This window comes from Etheostoma spectabile, chromosome 16 (genome assembly GCF_008692095.1).
Source record: "Etheostoma spectabile isolate EspeVRDwgs_2016 chromosome 16, UIUC_Espe_1.0, whole genome shotgun sequence".
NCBI classification, from domain to species: Eukaryota; Metazoa; Chordata; class Actinopteri; order Perciformes; family Percidae; genus Etheostoma; species Etheostoma spectabile.
The window spans coordinates 26529032-26550699 of NC_045748.1; the positions used below are offsets into that span (position 1 = coordinate 26529032).

At 42.7% G+C, this 21668-nt stretch overlaps 1 protein-coding gene across 3 annotated transcripts in view; it reads right to left on the reverse strand.

Annotated features, from left to right (window-relative positions):
- Nucleotides 1-3750: 3750 nt before the first annotated feature.
- LOC116704613 (scavenger receptor cysteine-rich type 1 protein M130) overlaps nucleotides 3751-21668 on the reverse strand; it is a 50798-nt gene continuing 32880 nt past the window's right edge. The window contains exons 2-5 of one of the 3 annotated variants that reach the window (XM_032540222.1): nucleotides 21537-21569; nucleotides 5822-6112; nucleotides 4278-4586; nucleotides 3751-4188 (exon numbers count right to left, since the gene is read on the reverse strand). In XM_032540222.1, coding sequence (XP_032396113.1) covers nucleotides 3854-4188; nucleotides 4278-4586; nucleotides 5822-6112; nucleotides 21537-21569 — 968 coding nt within the window. In that variant the 3' untranslated portion in view covers nucleotides 3751-3853. Of the gene's footprint in view, nucleotides 4189-4277; nucleotides 4587-5821; nucleotides 6113-19874; nucleotides 20178-20955; nucleotides 21247-21536; nucleotides 21570-21668 lie in introns of all 3 variants that reach the window. The other 2 variants (XM_032540223.1, XM_032540221.1) reach the window with 2 other exon arrangements.

The following is a 21668-nucleotide window of genomic DNA, read 5'->3' on the forward strand; positions in this document are numbered from 1 at the left end:
AGGGTTAGTTTTTGCTCTGGGCGGGGGGGTTTAAAATGAGCTGGAAGGGCTCCGGGTATGGGGGAGGGGGAAAGGTGGGTTTTTAAGCGGGCCCCCTGGCCTCGCAGCCCTGGCTGGCCTAAAAAACCCCGTCAATGTGGGTGGGAAAGGGAGTTTGGCGAGCCGCAAATTGGACGAAAAATGAAGACCCCATATCAAAAATCTAAAATTTTACCATCATTTATTTGTTAAAGTGAGGGAAAGTTTTTTATCCAGGGAAGAAGTTGTAATTTTGGGGGGCACTCTAACCCCGGGGGGACCCTAAGGTTATTTTAAAGAGACTTAGATGGTATTAGACAGACGGGGTACTAGGCCCATTTAAAAGCTCCAAAAAACGCATAGCATAGGGTCTTTAATCTGATCGGGTAATCCCGCTATAAGGGAAGGCAGGCCTTATCGTAGGCCCTTTTAGCCAGGGGAAATTTAAAAAGGGTTACACAAAATCTTTAAAAAATAAAAACAATCAAAAATTTAAAAAAACCTAACATTAAAAAAGGTAAAAAAACATGAATAGACAGTTAAAACAAAATGAAAAAATTTGGACACATAAAAACAAAATAAAAGGGGACGTGCGCTAAAATTTAAAGAAAGGCATTCATTTTAAAAAAGGCAGCATCAAAAAAAAAGGGCTTCAGCCTTTATTTTAAAAAAAACTGAGAGTACAGGGGTCTGCAGGTTTCTGGGGTTTATTCCAGAAGGGGCATGAAAGGAGCTGCTTTACCCTGTTATTTCGCTTGGGGGCAGAAAAAGACCTGTCCCCCATGACCGAGAGGTCGGGGGGGTCAAGTGTGTAGTAGACCCGGCCCAAGACCCGAGAGGGCTGGGGGGGTCTATGTAGTACAGATCCGAAATGTATTTTGGACCTAAAACCCTTAAGTGATTTTAAACTAGCAAAAGTACTTTGAATCAATTTTTTTAGACAAGGAAGCCCGTGTAAAGTTTTGAACGGGGTGATGTGACCGTCTCTTGGGGCTTAGTGAGGATGAGGATTGGGCCCTCTCTTGGTCTTAGTGGGAGGAGTGATTGGGTACAGTTCTTTGGGCTTGTGGGACTCGAGCGCGCGTTCGAATCACTCAGCTGTTGATTGATTTTTTAGGGGGACCGTAAAGACCCCGTTACAGTAGTCAAATCTAGAAAAAAAGGCATGAAATTTTTTTCCAAATCCGTTACACATAAGTCCTTAACCCTTTTATATTTTAGGTGTGTAGGGACTTTGTAATTTTCTTAACGTGGCTGTTTTAAAAAACGGTCTGGTCCATGACTCACCAAAAATTTTTTGGGTTTGCTGTTGTTTTTTAAAATTGTTTTTTTGAAGCGGCGCGACTTTTAAGTCTTCGACTTTTAAATCTTCTTCGTACCCGACCGAATCTTTAATTCTGAGTCGGGGGAATACAGGAGGTCTCCCTTTCGGGTGAATAATAACTTTTCCAATGCTGCCTTTTTATTTCCCAAAACCATGATTTCTGCGGACCGCAACCCTGTGGCACGTCAAAGTGTAAAACTAAATCTTTTTGATGACCCCTGGATCTACTTAGCGGGATGGTACCCGGTTTTGGGCGCTTGGAAAAAAATCTGTAAATGTAAAATAAAAAAGAGAGATTACAGTTATAGCTGAATATTTTTGGGGAGGGGTTACCTGGCAGATGATCCCCAGGTGGGAAATGGAAAAGGGGTCCTCCCAAAAAATTTTCACTCTCTAAAAAAGCAGATAGATTGAAGACAGGTTTAGTAAGTCCATTTCCTGGACAACCCCACTCTTTTTCCCCGTTTAAACCGCAGAGCCCCCAGTCAAAATGTCTCACACTACCTTTCTCCCTTTTGGTTTCCCGGCAAATCTTCAAAAATCCACTTTACCCTCCCATTTTTTTCTCTCCCCGTACCGGGCACAGGACGGATCCCCCTCACCCAAATTTAAAATAATCGGGCTCTAAGCAGACAAGAGTAAATAGTTAAAAATAGATCATGTCACATTTATTGAGAACAGCCTGGGTCTGACCGAGGTTTCTGCCTAAAAGGAGTTTTTCCTCGCCACTGTCGCACTGTGCTTGCTTGGAGGAAACTAGAACTGTTGGGTCCTTGTAAAATCTGGAGTGTGGTCTATCTGTAAAGTGTCTTGAGATAACTCTTGTATGAATTGATACTATAAATAAAATGAATTGAAAATTGAATTGAATTTATTAAGTCATAAACTCAACTCAAAGCTACAGCTCCTCTCTACCTGAGCAGGTGAGTCCAGCAGCTTTACCAGAAGAGCAGGTGTTTCTATCTGAGCTGTCACAGTCCAGCAGAGCAGACTCATGGCCTCTACACTGGAAACTCTTTGGTCCACACTGGAGCCTCCATGTCTCATAGAGCGCCCCACTGGAGGACTGAAGGAGCCCCACAGCCAAGCTCCCTGCAGACCACCTCTGCATCCTGCAGGTCAAAGTCATCTTCACACACTGAGGACCAGGTCTGGGTAGACTGGTAGACTTTACCTCAGTCTGCCTGAACACAGACTAGTCCCATTCACCAGCCGACAGGGCCTAGAGAAGAGAGAGAGACAATTGAAAGTGTATAAATGTTTGTCATAGCTAAATAACAGTAAACATTATGGCGCTACCAGTTGCATGTTTTGTTATTCTTGCTAGGCAACCACCAAATCTCCGGCTTTGGCCACTTTTTCTCTCTGAATTGAAGTTTTATTTTACTCAAAGCGTTCTGGGCACTCCTTCAAAAATGCTCACAGAGGGGAAATTATGAGGTGCTCAGCAACACAAAAGCACAGAGCAAAACACTTTAATTTTCCTGAAAAAGCCGCCCAAGGCTGATAAAGTCTCTGTCTGATCGGGGCCTTAGGTCGCCCAACCAAAAAACATAAAATGTCCAACGTATCCGGCTGCTCATGAACCATACAGCTGTAGGTAACACATACACTGCTGCTGTATCAAAGCGCTGTGGACTGCTTAGGGAAGACAGCGCTTTCATATTCATACTGAACAGACAAATCTGATTTAGATAACTTAAAGGTCCCACGGCATGAAAATTTCACTTTGAGGTTTTTTTTAACATTATGTCCCCCCAGCCTGCCTATGGTCCCTTAGTGTCTAGAAATGGTGACAGGTGTAAACCGAGCCCTGGGTATCCTGCTCTGCCTTTGAGAAAATGAAAGCTCAGATGGGCCAATCTGGAACCTCCCCTTATGAGGTCATAAGGGGCAAGGTTACCTCTGTTTTATCTTCTTTGCCTGCCAAGAGAATTTGGGCCACCCATGAGAAAGACATCATGGCTTTCAAACGAGCAAAGTGGCAGTTGGTCAAGGCCACACCCCCAGCCGCCACCTCCACCTTCAAAGAGACTTCAGATACAGTATTAGGGGACCACTAAGGTCTATATAAAGAGACTTCAGAGACAGTATTAGGGGACCACTAAGGTCTATATAAAAAATACTTCAGATACAGTATTAGGGGACCACTTAGGTCTATAAAAAGTACTTCAGAGACAGTACTTGGGGACTACTATGGCCTGTTTAAAAGCATCCAGAAAGCATCATAGCATAGGATCTTTAATTCTGAGTCAGGTACATACAGCTGTAGGTCTCCATTGCTGGCTGAATAAGATAACTTACTCGATGCTGCCTTTTCATTTCCCATAAACCTATGCATTGCTGCGTGCACCTGCAACCATGTGGCACGGTCAGATGGAGTGTAAAACTAAGTTCTTATTCTTGATGACTTCTCCTGGATCTACTTTAGCGTGGATGGTACCTCATTTGGATGCTTTGAACAAAAGCATCTGTCAAATGTAAATGCAAGCAAAAAGACTGAGATTACAGTTATAGCTGAAGTGTTGTCGGTGTGGTGTTACCTGAGCAGATGATCTCCAGGTTGGAAAGGGAAGTAGAATACTTTATTAAAATACATTCCCTAATTGCAGACTTGTATTGAAGACAAGTTGAGCTAATGATCCATATCAATCTGTACCACCCCATCTCTTTCCTCCCTGTTGAAACAGCAGAGCCACAATCAAGATGTCTACACACTACATCTGCTGCCTTTAGGTTCCAGGCAGAATCTTTAACATCCACTTGACTCCACTCTCCATCTTTCTTCATCTCCAGTTCACCGGCACAGCGACTCGATCCTCCCACCAACTGGAAATTATTGGACTCTGAGCAGACAAGAGTAATTAGTAAAATAGATCATGTCACATTTATTAAAATAGAAACTCAACTCAAAGCTACAGCTCCTCTCCTCTACCTGAGCAGGTGAGTCCAGCAGCTTTACCAGAAGAGCAGGTGTTTCTATCTGAGCTGTCACAGTCCAGCAGAGCAGACTCATGGCCTCTACACTGGAACTCTTTGGTCCACACTGGAGCCTCCATGTCTCCATAGAGCGCCCCCTGGAGGACTGAAGGAGCCCCACAGCCAAGCTCCCTGCAGACCACCTCTGCATCCTGCAGGTCAAAGTCTTCTTCACACACTGAGGACCAGGACTGGGTAGACTGGTTAGACTTTACCTCCAGTCTGCCTGAACACAGACTAGTCCCATTCACCAGCCTGACAGAGTCTGGAGAACAGAGAGAGAGACAGAAAAACATGCAGACAGAGAATAGAATGTGTATTAAAGTATTTGGCATGGCAAAATAACACTGACACATTACAATAAAATGATGACAAACAACAATATGTGGGCACTCTGTTTTTTCAAGTCAAGGCGTTCAGGGCACTCCTGGAACAATCGACGATACAATGAGAAGAAAAAAGAAAAATAGGAGGTGCTCAGCAACGTAAAGCAACGAGCAAAAGACGTCATTCTCATTGACAACAATTGGAAACAGTTGCCCAAGGCTACTAAAACTCTGTTTGATCGGGGCCTTATGTTTTCAAACCAAAACTGTTTGTACATATACAGTAGCTATGAAAAGTTAGGCACAGTTATTCCTGTGTAATCCATGTGGTTTTCACTGCATGCACCAAATTAACTGCTAATGTAAAGGAACGCTGTGGGTCAGTGTGGATGTTTGGGTCAATGGCACTGCTGACTGCTCTGTAGACCTCACCACCGCCCAGCATCCACCTGCAGGCTCCAGCCAAGGGGAAGTTACTTTATCATCACTCCCCAATACTTCATGTAAACCCAATCTGCGGGGAGTGATGAGGTTGACGTCTGGACGCCAAACACAATATTTTGGTGTTATTATGAACATTTCAATCGTGAGTTGTCCAACTGGATCATTTTTTGACCTTAACTTCACTCTTTTTTTTGGGACCTAAACATCAATGTCATCGCAGCATGACGCCAACTTTTTGTCGTCTTAACTTCATTTTACATTCATTCATGTCAAAATGTCCAGCAACTCTGGTGCCCTGTACCCGGCTCAGAGTCCTCTTTTTCTGAACTGAACTACCAACCACTGCTTATTAGAAGGAGCTCTGTATGGTCGACCTACAACTTTCTGTTCTGGGTTTGAATCCAGGTTGTTCCGGGTCTTTCTGTGTGGAGTTTCCATGTTCTCCCCATGCATGCTGGGTAACTAGGACTACAGTTGAAAATCAGCCGACTGCCTAACACTGGCGCATTTACAGAAATGTTGATTAATGTGTATTGTCCTAATCAAATACATAAATAACATAACTTCCACTTGGCGTCACAGAGCTCTGTTGCAGTGTTTTATTACTAAATGTGGCAAATTATTACATCAAGTGTTACTACATGATGAAGTATTAATGCATTACATTTTGAAAATTTTGTATATAAGTTGTTATCACATAACATGTTGTTGTGTTTCTGATGGTTGTTACCTGAGCAGATGATCTCCAAACTGGTTGGAAAAGTCATAGACCTCTTTGTTAAACATTTCTTCAGTCTAGGTCCAGACTCCAGACAGGAAGGTGTGATTCTGCTAGAAGGTTTTGAACGTCTTTTTGATGAAGCTCGAACAACAGAGCCACAGTCCAGATGTCTGCAAACTACGTTTGCTAACTCCAGGTCCCAGTTCCTGTCATGCACTTCTCTCCACTCTCCCTGGCTCTTCACCTCTAGCACACCAGAACAGTGGCTGGATCCTCCCATCAACCGGATATCATCAATATCTGAACACAGGTGAGGGAGTAACTAGTACAGAGAAATATTTGGTACATCTATTGCATGAGACAGGTGAGTAGGAAAGAGACGAGTAGGTCAAACGTTTAAAAGAAACTCCCGCACACTCTAACTCGCACAGTAACTTTAAGAACTGGTGACGGTTTTAGAGCCCGACCGATATATCAGCGGGCCGATATCGGCCGAAATTAGGCATTTCCCGATCTATTGGTATCTGCATTTATAATGGCCAATACAAATAAAAATGTAATTAGTCTTTCATTCTCCCTCCAGCCCATGGGCCCACCACCTGTGGGAGGATCCAAAGGGGTTGGGTGCGCTGTTATATGGGTGGCAGCGAAGGTCAGGGGCTTCGACGGACCAGACCCGGGCGGCAGAGGCTGGCTCTGGGGACATGGAATGTCACCTCTCTGTGCGGGAGGTGGAGCGCTACCAGTTAGATCTGGTGGGGCTTACATCTACGCACAGTCTCGGTTCTGGAACCAAACTCCTGGATAGTGGTTGGACTCTGTCCTGCTCCGGAGTTGCTCATGGTGTGAGGCGCCAGGTGGGTGTGGGGATACTCACAAGCCCCTGCCTGAGCACCGCCGCGTTGGAGTTTACCCTGGTGGACGAGAGGGATGGGGGGGAAAACTCTGACTGTTGTTTGAGCATATGCACCAAACAGGAGTTTGGAGTATTCGGCCTTCTTGAAGACCTTGAATGGAGTCCTGTATGGGGCTCCAGTAGGGGACTCCATAGTTCTGCTGGGGGACTTCAAAGCACACGTGGGAAATGATGGAGATACATGGAGAGACATGATTGGGAGGAACGGCCTCCTTGATCTGAACCAGAGCGGTTGTCTTTTGTTGGACTTCTGTGCTAGTCATGGTTTGTCCATCACAAACACCATGTTCGAACATAGGGATGCTCATAAGTGTACGTGGTACCAGAGCGCCCTAGGCCAAAGATCAATGATCGATCATTTCATCTGATCTGAGGCCGTATGTTTTGGACACTCGGGTGAAGAGAGGGGTAGAGCTGTCAACTGATCTCCATCTGGTGGTGAGTTGGGTCAGGGGATGGGAGAGGACTCTGGACGGACCTGGTAAGCCCAAACGTGTAGTGCGGGTAAATTGGGAACGTCTGGAGGAGGCCCCTGTCCGACGGACTTTTAACTCACACCTCCGGTGGAGCTTCTTGTGCATCCCTGTGGAGGCTGGGGGCATTGAACCTGAGTGGACATTGTTCAAAGTTTCCATTGCTGAAGCTGCAGCGGGGAGCTGTGATCTAAGTGTCTTAGGTGCCTCAAGGGGCCACGAACACCCTGGTGGACACCGGTGGTCAGCTGTCCGACTGAAGAAGGAGTCTTTCCGGGATGTGTTATCCCGGAGGACTCTGGAGGCAGTTGCAAGGTACCGACGGGCCCGAAGGGCTGCAGCCTCTGCCGTGATAGAGGCAAAGCAGCGGGTGTGGGAGAAGTTCGGAGAAGACATGGAGACGGACTTTCGGTCGGCACCAAGGTGCTTCTGGAAAACCGTTCGCCACCTCAGGAGGGGGAAGCGGGGAATCATCCAAGCTGTATACAGTAAGGATGGGACGTTGTTGACCTCAACTGGGGAGGTAATAGAGCAATGGAAGGAGAACTTTGAGGAACTCCTAAATCCAGCTGACACGGCCTCTGGGGAAGAGGCAGAGCTGGAGGATGATGGGGGATTGTCGTCAATTTCCCTTGTGGAAGTCGCTGAGTTAAACCACTCCACAGCGGCAAAGCCCCAGGGATAAATGAGATCCGTCCAGAAATGCTGAAGGCTCTGGGTGTGGAGGGGCTGTCTTGGTTGACACGCCTCTTTAAAATTGCGTGGAAGTCTGGGACAGTGCCTAAGGAGTGGCAGACTGGGGTGGTGGTTCCCCTCTTCGAAAAGGGGGACCAGAGGGTGTGTGCCAGTTACAGGGGTACCACACTTCTCAGCCTGCCTGGTAAAGTCTACTTGGCCAGTGGAACAACAGATCAGATCTTTACTATCGCAAGGATCTTGGAAGGAGCCTGGGAGTAAGCCCAACCAGTCTACATATGTTTTGTGGATCTGGAGAAGGCGTATGACCAGGTCCCCCGGGGAAAAACTGTGGGAGGTGCTGCGGGAGTATTGGGTGATGGGGTCCCTTCTTAGGGCCATCCAATCTCTGTATGACCAAAGCGAGAGCTGTCCGGGTTCTCGAACACCTTGTCCTGGGAACACCCAGGACAAGGTGGCAAAACACTGATTATTTTTTTTGTTTTTGTTCAAAGGACTTTAAGTTTCATTTCAAGTTTGTATTTTTATACATTTTATTTATCAAACTTTAATATATTTTGATGTTCTGGTGTGACAATAAAAAAAATTATTATCATATTATTTTAGTGAGAACTCATAAATAACTACAAATAACTAATGGTAGGGAAATTGTCTTCTTACGCGTTTTTCGATTTTGTTTTTTAATATTTATTGGAATATTGGGTTTTAAAATAACCAAATATTTGTATTAGTATTGGCCTTAATAATCCTTTATCGTCGGGCTCTATTCAGTACTAAACCTAGATCTAAAACCTTTTTAAATGCATCAAGTCAGACAGTGTGTGAGAGTTTCTTTGCAACATGAGAGTAATTAGTAAAATAATCTCCTGTGTAGTTCTTCATTTATTTCTAGTTTCTCTGTTTTACCTTTTCCCTCTGTCTGGAAACCTGGGAGGAATCCTAAAAGAAACACAAAATAAATGAAAACTGTGTCCTGCTCTGGACGGGTCAGGCAGAGACATTTACACTTTCTACAGTATATTATCAAACAAGCCATCGAAACACAAACTGACGGTTTAAAACTCCTCTCGTTATATTCACTACAGCCCGAGAGTTTTACAGCTAACAGGAAACGTAATTTTTGGTCACTGTGAGCTAGTATAGGGGACCACTAAGGTCTATATAAAAGAGACTTCAGAGACAGTATTAGGGGACCACTAAGGTCTATATAAAGAGACTTCAGATACAGTATAGGGGACCACTAAGTCTATATAAAAGAGACTTCAGAGACAGTATTAGGGGACCACTAAGGTCTATATAAAGAGACTTCAGATACAGTATTAGGGACCACTAAGGTCTATATAAAAGAGACTTCAGAGACAGTATTAGGGGACCACTAAGGTCTATATAAGAGACTTCAGATACAGTATTAGGGACCACTAAGGTCATTTAAAGAGACTTCAGATACAGTATTAGGGACCACTAAGGTCTATATAAAGAGACTTCAGATACAGTATTAGGGACCACTAAGGTCTATATAAAGAGACTTCAGATACAGTATTAGGGACCACTAAGGTCTATATAAAGAGACTTCAGATACAGTATTAGGGGACCACTAAGGTCTACATAAAAGAGACTTCAGATACAGTATAGGGACCACTAAGGTCTATATAAAAGCATCCAAAGACCACTATGTCATGGGACCTTAACTGAGTGGTCCTTGGCTTAAAAAACGTTGAATCCCCCTTTAGCCATATCATAGGGTAATTCTAAGACAAGTAAAAAATTTTTGACAACTAATGCCGTTTAAAATTTTGTTCATTAAAATTGAATTTTTACATTTAAAAAAAAGGGAAATCGGCAGCCCACTGCACCCAATCAATAACCCTTCGCCCGGTTCTACTTGCCCCCAACCACGTTTACCAATTTTTGGGAAAATTTCCCCCATTTGGGTTTTTGGGCACAAAGGGGGTTTTTTCAAACCCCCCTAACTAAACCACTTCGGCTGTATTATCACGAAATTTAAAGGACCAGTGACAAAAATTGTACGGGTTTAGTTTCCCCTCCGGCCCCGTCCAACAAACCATCCGTTTTTTAAAAACTTTTGGCCCCTTTAACGTTTTATTGCACTCTATAACAAGCGGAGTTCCTCCCCCCTCCGCAATTTCCGTTCTATCCAAAATAATAGAAAAACCCAAAAAACAAAATCAGAAGTGTTGGGGTTAAACGGTTGAAGTCCTACCGAGCTCCAGAGAAACATGAACAGCCCGTACACGACCCATGCCATTTTGGGGTGTCCCTGCCTTTATCGTCTTTAGGTTTGACCTTTAAACGTCACCTTTCCCAATGTACAGTTCCCCTTTCTTTTAAATTTTCTTTGGTTTTTGTGGTTTTGGCCGCTTAACAGGAAGTGCAGTCAAAGGTTTGCAGGTCCGGTACAGATCAACTTGGGTACCGTATGTTCTAAAAAGCAAAGGAAATGTTTTTGGGGCCCAAAGATAAATTTGGGGGTTAGACATTTTTCTTCCCTTCTCACTCACAGTCTCCCGCAGTTTAAACCCCCCGATCTTTTGGGGAAAATTTAAAATCTCCCTCCCTTTAAATTTATTTTTGGGGGGAAAAGTGCAAGGAGCTTTAGTTAAATTCAAATTTTAAAACAAATATAAAAATGTGAGATAAATGTGACCATAATGGCTACTTTTTTTTTGTGGAATATAAAATATTAATTTTTACAAATAAAAATCCCATATAGAAACCGATCAAACTGCCCCCTGGAGAGTCCTCCATTTTTCATGCCCTCCCGAATTTGTTTTGGTTTTGTTGGGGCATAAGGATGACCCCAAAAGCGAGTAAGGAGAGCTGAAACCAAACCTTTTTTTTTAAAAAATACTCAGTCAAAAGAAATCCGGGGGGGGGGGGGGGGGGGAACCCCAAAGGATTGATCCAAAAATTTTTTTAAAAAAATTTTATTTTTGATGTTTTTCCCAAAAGGGAAATACTTTTGGAAAGGGAGCTTTTTTGTATAGGGACATTTTAGCAACAGGGGAATTCAAATGCCCTTTTCCTAACGAAAATATTAAAAAATAAAGGTTTTCATTTTTAGTACAAGAAAATTAAAAAATTAAAAAGCAGTTTAAAAAAGTTTAAAAATAAAAAGCAAAGAGTTTGGTTTATTTTAAAGCCAGATAGAAAAAGTTATAAAACCGCCGCCCCCCACACAATTTAAAGGGGGGGGGGAACAAAATATTATGCCCCGGAACCCAAACTTTGTTGAAATGAAACCCGAACCATGTTTTAAACCCTCCATCCATCCACCCCGGGCCCAGAGGGTCATGTGACTTAAATTTTATATCGTCATGAGGTTTTTTTTAACCCCGGCAAAAAACCCCAAAAGTTCAAAAATGTTTTTTTAGATTTTACTGTAAAATCGGGGTCCCACACCCTTTTGGGGAAATAACCCCAAATAAAGTTTGTTTTCGTTCAGAAGTAGGGCCCACCTTTAGAAAAGGGGCCCCGGGCAAAGGGGCTGAGAGGGATGGGGTTGGGGGCAGCGTGGGAAAGGGGGGGACCGGGGTCTGAACCACTGACCGGGGGAGAGTGAAAATGAAAAGAAACACAACGAGGGGAAGTACATAAATCACACAGGGAAACACTAGGAGTGGACTCTTTTTAAAGAAGCTTCGGAGTTCACCAATGCAGCTGAAGCAACGATCAGGTGAAGCGTGGGTGAAGAGCCGGGTAGATATCTAGATGTTGATGATGATGGCAGGCAGGTGTGGACGGCGGGAGCCGGTGATGACGGGCAGGTGTGGCTGCGAGGATCGATGATTGCGGATGGTAGGCAGGTGTGTGTAATCAGCTGGTTTCAGACAGGAGAGAGGGGGAAGAAAACACCAAACAAACAGAGGACAAGGCAGGGGCCTGTTGCACAAAAGTAGAATAAAGATATCCAGGATAAGTGAAAAAGCGCAGCTTGACTTAGTGTGACCTGCTCATCGCGGCTTAATCGGTTGCACGTTTGCCGAGCCAGGATGAACAGGTGAAGCTATGTCCAGCCAGGTGGAGATAACCAGGATGAACAGGTGAAGCTATGTCCAGCCAGGTGGAGATAACCAGGATGAACAGGTGGAGCTATGTCCAGCCAGGTGGAGATAACTGGAATAAGTGCACGTTTACGGCTTTCTTAAATAGACCACGGTATCGATCACAGATTTACCGATGCAGAGATGAGAAGACGCATGCGCTGTATGTTTCACCCAATGAGCAGCATCTTCTAATGGAAGTAACGAGGAGGGGAAGAATTTATATGCAGAAAGGGAATACGGCTCTTATCAAATGGAGAAAAAGCCCAACATAGCGGACCCGACTGAATGTGTAGGGTGTAAAATATCTACTTGGCCTACTAGTCACAACACTTTTTTTTTTTTTTTTTTTTTTTTTACAAAGTTTAGCTACACTGTGTTTTAATTGCTTTAAATATGCTAGTTCTGTTCTCTGGTTTTGTGATAAATGTGCTGGTTTTACTGTAACGTGTCTTTAAGTAACCTACCATGTAAAGCACAATATGAATAAATTGTATTATAATTTGTTTAGCCTACTTTGCCTTAAAAGTGAGCAGAGGGAATAATGCTCCTCGGGAAATGTTCCCTATAGGCTTAATTTCAAACCCTTATTTAAAATGTGAGAACATGTTTTACAACCATATGCACAAATCTCTATAAGCTATGTCTAATTCTAAATATCTTTGTACGATTAATATTCATACAGAACAATCAGAAAGGGACAACAACTAGAAAAAGAAGTAAGTGACTTCAATACGCACTTTGAGCATATATGTAAAACAATATTCATGTTTTTTTTATTCTTCTGAAAAGTAACAACCTTAGAATAAAAAAGATTAAAAAGCATTGTGGTGTTCCCTGTGTTATGAAGGTAAACATCCCTCAAGTGCAGTGAAAATAACAAAACAAAAAAAACTGACGGCCAGCTGGACCCCAACCATAACAGACAACATCAAAAAGAACTGAGAGTAGCAGCGGATCTGCAGGTTTCTGCGAGTTTGTTCCAGATATGAGGAGCATAGAAACTGAACGCTGCTTCCCCTGTTGAGTTCTGACTCTAGGGACAGAAAGCAGAACTTTCCCAGATAACCAGAGACATCTGGGGGGGTCATAGTGTAGTGGCAGACCTGTCCCAGATGACCTGAGAGGTCTGGTGGGGTCATAGTGTAGTAGCAGACCTGTCCCAGATGACCTGAGAGGTCTGGGGGGGTCATAGCGTAGTGGTAGATCAGAAATGTATTTTGGTCCTAAACCATTGAGTGATTTATAAACTAGCAAAAGTACTTTGAAATCAATTATTTGAGTCACAGGAAGCCAGTGTAAAGACTTCAGAACTGGAGTGATGTGATCCAGTCTCTTGGTCTTAGTGAGGACTGGGGTGATGTGATCCAGTCCCCTGGTCTTAGGAGGACGGGAGTGTTTTGATCCAGTCTCTTGGTCTAAGTAAGAACTGGAGTGATGTGACCCACACTCTTGGTCTTAGTGAGGACTGGAGGGATGTGATCCAGTCTCTTGGTCTTAGTGAGGACTGGAGGGATGTGATCCAGTCTCTTTGGTCTTAGTGAGGACTGGAGGGATGTGATCCAGTCTCTTGTCTTAGTGAGGACTGGAGTGATGTGATCCAGTCTCTTGGTCTTATGAGAACTGGAGTGATGTGATCCAGTCTCTTGGTCTTAGTGAGGACTGGAGTGATGTGATCCGTCTCTTGGTCTTAGTGAGGACTGGAGTGATGTGATCCAGTCTCTTGGGCTTAGTGAGGACTGGGGTGATGTGATCCAGTCTCTTTGGTCTTAGTGAGGACTGGATTGATGTGATCCAGTCTCTGGTCTTAGTGAGGACTCGAGCAGCAGCATTTTGATCAGCTTCTTTTTTTTTTTTTGGGAGACCTGTAAAGATGGTCTTAATGTGGCTGTTAAAGTTCAGGTCTGAGTCCATGACTACACCAATATTTCTGGCTTTGTCTGTTGTTTTTAACATTGTTGTTTGAAGCTGAGAGCAGACTTTTAATCGTTCCTCTTTTGCTCCAAAAACAACCACCTCGGTTTTTCCTTAAATTAATTTCAGAAAGTTCTGGCACTTCCAGCCGTTAATTTGTTCGATACACTTAGTCAGTTTTTGTATTGGACTATAGTCCCCTGGTGATAAGGTTATGTAAATTTGTGTGTCGTGTGCATAACTATGGTAACTTATTTTGTTGTTTTCCATAATCTGAGCCAGTGGAAGCATGTAGATGTTAAACAGAAGAGGCCCCAGGATGGAGCCTTGGGGAACTCCGCACGTCATATTTGTATGCTAAGATGTATAATTACCTATTGACACAAAGTAGTAAAGTAGTAAAGTAATAAAAACTTAACATAAACAAAGGAAATGTAAAAAGAGTAGCCTAGCTATATTTGCTTTTTTTTAACAGTAGTAGGCAAAATAATTAAAACGCTCTTGTTTCATATCCAAGCTCTTCTCCCTTTAATCTTACAGTTAGAAAGTGCAATTCAGATGTATCAAATAAATACAGCAATAACAAATTAACATTTCAAGTCACTTTCAGGAAGAATACACAAATAAAAAACTTATTTTGAAATGATCTGGCCTGTTTCTGCAATTATCGTCAGTGCTACAGATGGGGGAGACGCAGCACAGTTCACCTCCCACTCCAGTAGGTGCAGGACATACTGTATACAGGTGAGCTGCAGGAGGAGCTGGAGAGCAGAAATGGCAAAAGTACTCACTTCCCGTACTCAAGTAGAAGTACAGATACTTGTGTTAAAAAATACTCTGGTAAAAGTAGAAGTACTGATTTAACTTCTACACTTAAGTAAAAGTAACAAAGTACAGGCTGACTGCGTCCCATGCTGACGAGCTCCAGTGTTTCCTTCAGATTGACTTTATGTGGTGTTGAAGTTCCTCCATGTGACCACAAGATGACGCTTGTGTATAGATCCATTTAAATGGTTGAATTGGATAATAAGAAGGAATACCAAGGCAGAGTACATGGGGGCAAGGCTGCTTTTATTTAGCTGCACAGTTCAGTCACAACAAATGTCACCTGGAAGTACAGTGTGTTTAATCATTACAAATTGAGTATATTTGGAAACATTTATTTATATTTTAAATCTAAATTGTCCCCTTTGCAAATATGGTAAACAGGCGACATGCATGGCAGAGCAATGAGGACAAAAAAAAAAAGGCTTATAAACAGATTCATCTTTATGAAACTGCAACTTTTGACTTTTGAATGTGTTATTGATCTGCTCTGAAATTAGAAGACCTAAAATGATGGCTGACAATTTTTTCAAGCAAAAGGTAAAAATTAGCAACTCCATCATCACTTTCTTTCCTTCATCACACGACTCATCTTGTTCATCAGAAAAAAAAAATAGAGTTAAAGATACACTTGTCTAATTGGCAATACGTGGGTTTTTCATGAATGAGCAAGCTACCGGTAACGCCATCTTTCTTGTTAAATGTGCGTTTTTAAAAGTCCCCAATTCCCGTAATGTTACCCCCCATTTTTGCACTCCTATCCCCTGACCAATCGGCCATCCTAAATTTCACCACTCAAGGTCAAATGCCTAACCCCAACCATCGGCGGGTCCTGGTTTTGGCCAAAGTGGAATTGGGACACTAAACTCAAACCCCATTCTCACTCCCATCTCGTAAAAATGGACGCTTGCTCAGGTGCCTTTGTTATTATATGACAAAAAAAGTTCCTTTAGAGTCATATAACACACCCTTTGTTGTTGCGTATTGGCGTCCGTTTTGACGCTGTTGGTGAGGGAAAGCTCGTGTGGGGGGGGGCTTACGGTTCAAAAACGGACGGTTAAGGACACACGAGGGACCAAATTTTCTTTTTTTTTGTCTCATCACCGCTGTCAAACGTCCACATTTTACGGTTTGGAGTGTAGAACGGGTTGAAAACAAACACACAAACCTCTTTTCTTTACCTGGCCTGCAGATTATATGTTTGAAAACAACAGTTCACTCAGCAGGTTATACAAAAAAATACAACTAATTATTCAAATATCCTTATAAATTCAAAGTTTTTCAGAAACACAGGTTCATATAGCAGTATAAAATATGTAAAAACACACAGCCAGACAGAAGTTGTTAATTAATTACAAAGGCAACTTTCCACTCTCTTTCCACCTAAAAACCTACCAGGAAAGGGAGAGAGTGCTTCTGAGCCCGGGGGCTTTTATTGTGAAACATCAGAGCAGGTTTTCCCTAAGAATTTAAGTTTAAAAAGTTGTTCATATATTTGAGCGGGGGGGTCTGTGGATCCACAGTATCTTGATATCTTTTTTTATGCCCTAATACATGATGACATTATCTGTATTTACTTTCACTTGGGCCCAACGTCCAAATCGGTTTGATGAGTTTGAACATTGCGACCGTACCCAGGTCCAGTTGGTCCACCCGAGTCCTCCTGATAAAGTGGTTTTGAGGGCTACAGATGTGTAATGTTACTCCTGCAAAAGGTTTAACCCTTGTGTTGTCCTCGGGTCATATTGACCCCTTTCACAGTGTTTTATATCGGAAATATGGATTTCTTTCTACCAAATTTCCCAAAAATAACATGGATGATTCTTTACAACATTTTTCAGGTAACATTAATGATTCCTTTCATTAAATTTTTGGGGTGTTTTAATACTCTTATAGCATTTTAATTCTTTTTTTTAATGGTTTTAAACAGTATCCGGACTCAACTTGACATGTACCATCTGTGATCCACTCAACATCCTCTGATCCAAAATAATTCATGTCTGCCCTTTTTAAACAAAAAACTCATGTATAATTTGATATAAATAAGCTTTGTTGACCATGAATTCCAAGAACAAGTGTGAAATCTATCATTAAACCAGCTCAGGTTTTTTATACCATGGAAAAAGTGATAAAGAAATGCAGAAAAAAATGGCAAAACATTGTAAAAGCACAAAAAAGAATCATTTTCAATTTGGCCTGGAAGGACCAGTTCATGGTTAACGGAAGACAACACAAGGGTTAAAAACCCCTGGACCAAAACACAGACGTGGACTGGTTTTTAGGGTGACTGCAAGGAACTTTCAACTGCTTATGAAATTGTTTAAATGTAATGCTATGCAATGGGGGGGGGTTGACAGCTGGAAGTCAAAGAGTTGTTAGCGCTTGGGATTTTCCTTTAGACCCCGGCTAAACCTCTTTGGGGGGGCAATATTTCTCTATGCAGAAACAATCCCAAATGTACATTGGGATCTATAATTGTTCCTTTGCGATGGTTTAACCCTTCTGTTGTCCTCGGGGTCATTGACCCGTTTACAAAGAATTCTATATCACAATTATGACCAAAGAACGTTGAAAAAAGTTAAAAATGTTGGAAAAAGACTCAAAAACGCGAGAAAAATCCAACATAAACATTTTTTTTTTCTTTTTTTTTTTTAAATGCTGAAAAAAGTGACCAAAACAAATCGGAAAAATCCCCAAAGGTGACAAAAACTTGTAAAAAAAAAAGTGACAAAAACATTGGTAAATGTGAGAAAAAAACTTAATAAAAGGGCCCAAAAAAATGGGAAAAACAATCTACACAAACGTTGAGAAAAGCTTAGAAAAAAAACATCAAAATGTAGAATTTTTGACCCAGAAAAACCGGTCGATGTGAAGACAACACGATGGTTAAAGGTTTGTTGATGTAGCTGTGTGTCTGTCTGGGTCTTCTCTAGGAAAGCTCCTCCTGATATCATCCCACGCCTGAACTGCTCTGGTCTGGCTGTGAGAGCCGAGTCCTCCATCTGGCTGGGAGATCCTACTCTGGGCCCTGCGCTCCTCCTGCCTCTTCACCCAGCAGGTCCTCAGCACCACCCAGGTGATCCAGCTCCATCTTGTCCTCTGGTCTTGGCGTCTGTCCTCTGCTGGTCTAGAGAAACATGACAGGAAATGTCTTAGAAACCTTTTCTTCTCCAGAAGAGATCCGCTGCTCTTCCAACACAGGGTCAGTGACCAGTCCAAAGCAGCGTGGAGGCCAGTTCAGATGTTACTTCTTTTTATATCAGGATCTTATTCAGTCTCTCTGTCAAACCCTGGGCCGGTTAATTAGATTCCTTTAGTGCTGCTTGGGCCGGGACAAGAGGAATTAGTGTAAGAGACGACAGAAGTTATAGATGAAGCACGTTACAGCAGATGAAAGGAAAAGGACAGAATATCTGCATATCTACCAGGGTGTCCACTATCACAACATCATGACTGGTGACATTTCTTTTTTCTGATAGAAATGCAGTTTTATTCACTTACTATGTGAAAGGGCTTCTACTTTGCCGTTTTTCTCCTATTGATGTTAGTTTGCTTTCACAATACAGTATTAGGGGACCACTAAGGTCTATATAAAGAGACTTCAGATACAGTATTAGGGACCACTAAGGTCTATATAAAGAGACTTCAGATACAGTATTAGGGACCACTAAGGTCTATATAAAAGAGACTTCAGATACAGTATTAGGGGACCACTAAGGTCTATATAAATTAATACGTGTGGTGTTGTGTGGGTGTGTGGTGTGTGTGTGTTGTGTGTGTGTGTGTGTGTGTGTGTGTGGTGTGTTACCTTGACGTAGCCAAACAGGGCAGCAGCGGACACGAGGACCAGCAGCCCAGGACCACCAGTCTGATGACCAGATGTGTTACAGAGGCTGAAACACATTAACAATCATTCTGGATGGACGCTCATAAACGCTGAATGTGTTTTCATACAGTCAAACAGTTTATATAAACCAGCTGATTCAAACTAAATCAGGTTAATCAACAACTAAATGCAAATTTAAAATGCAGTAAACCCTCCTGTTGTCACTGGGTCAAATCTGACCCCTTTAAAAAATGTCTATATCTGAAATATGAGTTTCTTTTAACCAAATTACCACAAAAAAATGGACAGGATTCCATACAACGCTCTTTGAAAATACAAATGATCACTTTCATTCCTCTGATCTTGACCTTTTAGTCAAAATAATTTCTGAATTCCGGCTTTTTTAACTCAAATATCAGGTATAATTCTATATAAATGAGGGTTATTGACCATGAATTCCAAATAGTATTGTAAAACTAGTTAGGTGGTGTTAGTGAAAACTAAAATAAGTCTGAAAAAGGGAAAAAAATGTCAATTTTTTGTCAATTTTTTAACCCGGAAGGACAGCACAAGGGTTAAACAGACTTCAGCAACCTTAAATAAACCTTCATATGGACGTTATACTTAGTCCCAGTTTGCAAGGCTTTTTTCCTTCCTTTCATTCATGAGATTATTCTGACCAGTAGCAGGAAACATTGTGTGTTTTAAAACATGGAAACAGTTGGCACCTCATGACTGTTTATCTAATCTAGTCAGATAATATCTGATGCATGTATTCCATGCAGTCATTTGATCTAGATTGTCTATAACGTCACCTGCGAGAGTGAGATGGAGCGGCCGGCTCTCAGAAGAGAAGTTATGGGAGAAAACATAGAGGTGGTAAACACAGCGGTACTCCCCCCGGTGGGTGGGGTCTGCAGCAGAGAACAGGAAGTGGGCCGAGTGATTGACAGCTGGCAGGGTGTAGTTCTTCTGCTCTGGGTCTGGGGTGTTGAAGATGAGCTGGAAGGAGCCTCCTGGGTACTGGGGCAGGATGGAGCAGCTGATGGTGAAGTCGGAGCCCATGAGCACTCGCAGTCCCTGCTGCGTTGCCTCAGAAACCCCGTCAATGTGGGTGGAGAAGGAGATGTTTGGCTGAGCCAGCAAATCTGGATGAAAAATGAAGACCACATATCAAGAATGTAATGTGTGTAATGTGTAGTGAGGAAAGTAAAACGTGTTTCACCCAGGGGCGGACATTAACATTTGGGGCTCAGCTCTAACCTGGGGGGGGACCACTAAAGTCTATAGAAAAGACTTCAGATACAGTACTTGGGGACTACTTGGGGAGTGTTGCCTGGTGAGGTGTTACCTGAGCAGATGATCTCCAGGAAGGAATAGGAAGGGTATGTCTTTGTGAATATACACTCCCTAACTGCAGACTTGGATTGAAGACAAGTTGAGCTAATCCACCACATTCCTGTGAACCACCCCGTCCCTTTCCTCTCTGTTGAAACCACAGAGCCACAGTCAAGATGTCTACACACTACATCTGCTGCCTTTAGGTTCCAGTGAGAATCTTTAACATCCACTTCACTCCACTTTCCATCTTTCTTCATCTCCAGTTCACCAGCACAGCGACTGGATCCTCTCGCCAACTGGAAATTATCGGGCTCTGAGCAGACAAGAGTAAATAGTAAAAATAGATCATGTCACATTATTAAAATAAACTCAACTCAAAGCTACAGCTCCTCTCCTCTACCTGAGCAGGTGAGTCCAGCAGCTTACCAGAAGAGCAGGTGTTTCTATCTGAGCTGTCACAGTCCAGCAGAGCCAGACTCATGGCCTCTACACTGGAACTCTTTGGTCCACACTGGAGCCTCCATGTCTCCATAGAGCGCCCCCTTGAGGACCGAAGGAGCCCCACAGCCAAGCTCCCTGCAGACCACCTCTGCATCCTGCAGGTCAAGTCTTCTTCACACACTGAGGACCAGTCTGGTTAGACTGGTGACTTACCTCCAGTCTGCCTGAACACACTGGGTCCCATTCACCACCTGACAGAGTCTGGAGAACAGAGAGAGAGAATCAGACAGAGGTCCCCTTCAAGTCCCTTCATCAGGTAACCTGAACTACAAACTACTGATTGTTGACGGAGCTCTGCATCATCTACCTACAACTTCCACCTGGGGGTCACGGGAGCTCTGTAACGTTGTTTAATACTAATGTGAAAATTTTTACCAATGTGATTGTTATTACATAATGAATTATAAATGCATTACATTTTGAAATTTTAGTTAATAAGTTTTTATTACATAACGCGTTGTTACAGGCCAGTTCAGAGACCGTCCCCCTCTGGGAGCTGATGTAAGATGAACTCACCATGAGCCTCAACAACAAACCTACATTTGAGCTTTCTTTGGAATTTGTGTTGTTGTGTTACTGATGGTTGTTACCTGAGCAGATGATCTCCAAACTGGTAGCCTCAACCTGGGACCTCTTTGTTAAACATTTCTTTAATTTAGGTCCAGACTCGGGACAGGAAGGTGGGATTCTGCTAGAAGGTTTTGAACGTCTTTTTGTTGAAGCTTGAACCACAGAGCCACAGTCCAGATGTCTGCAAATTCTGTCTGCTGACTTCAGGTTCCAGCTCCAGTCCTCCACATCTCTCCACACTCCCTGGCTCTTCATCCGTAGCACACCAGAACAGCGGCTGGATCCTCCCATCAACCGCATATCACCAATATCTGAACACAGGTGAGGGAGTAATTAGGACAGAGAAATATTTGGTACATCTATTGCATGAGACAGGTGAGTAGGAGAGAGACGAGTAGGTCAAAGGTTTAAAAGAAACTCCCGCACACTCTAACTTGTAAAGATAACTTTAAGAACTGGTTAGTTTTGGTACTAAACCTAAAAACCATTATAAATTTATCAAGTCAGACAGTGTGTGAGAGTTTCTTTGCAACAAGAGAGTAATTTAAGTAAAATAATCTCCTGTGTAGTTCTTCATTTATATCTAGTTTCTCCGTTTTACCTTTTCCCTCTGTCTGGAAACCTGGGAGGAATCCTAAAAGAAACAAAAAATAAATGAAAAATGTGTCCTGCTCTGGACGGGTCAGGCAGAGACATTTACACTTTCTACAGTTATTATTCAAACAAGCCATCG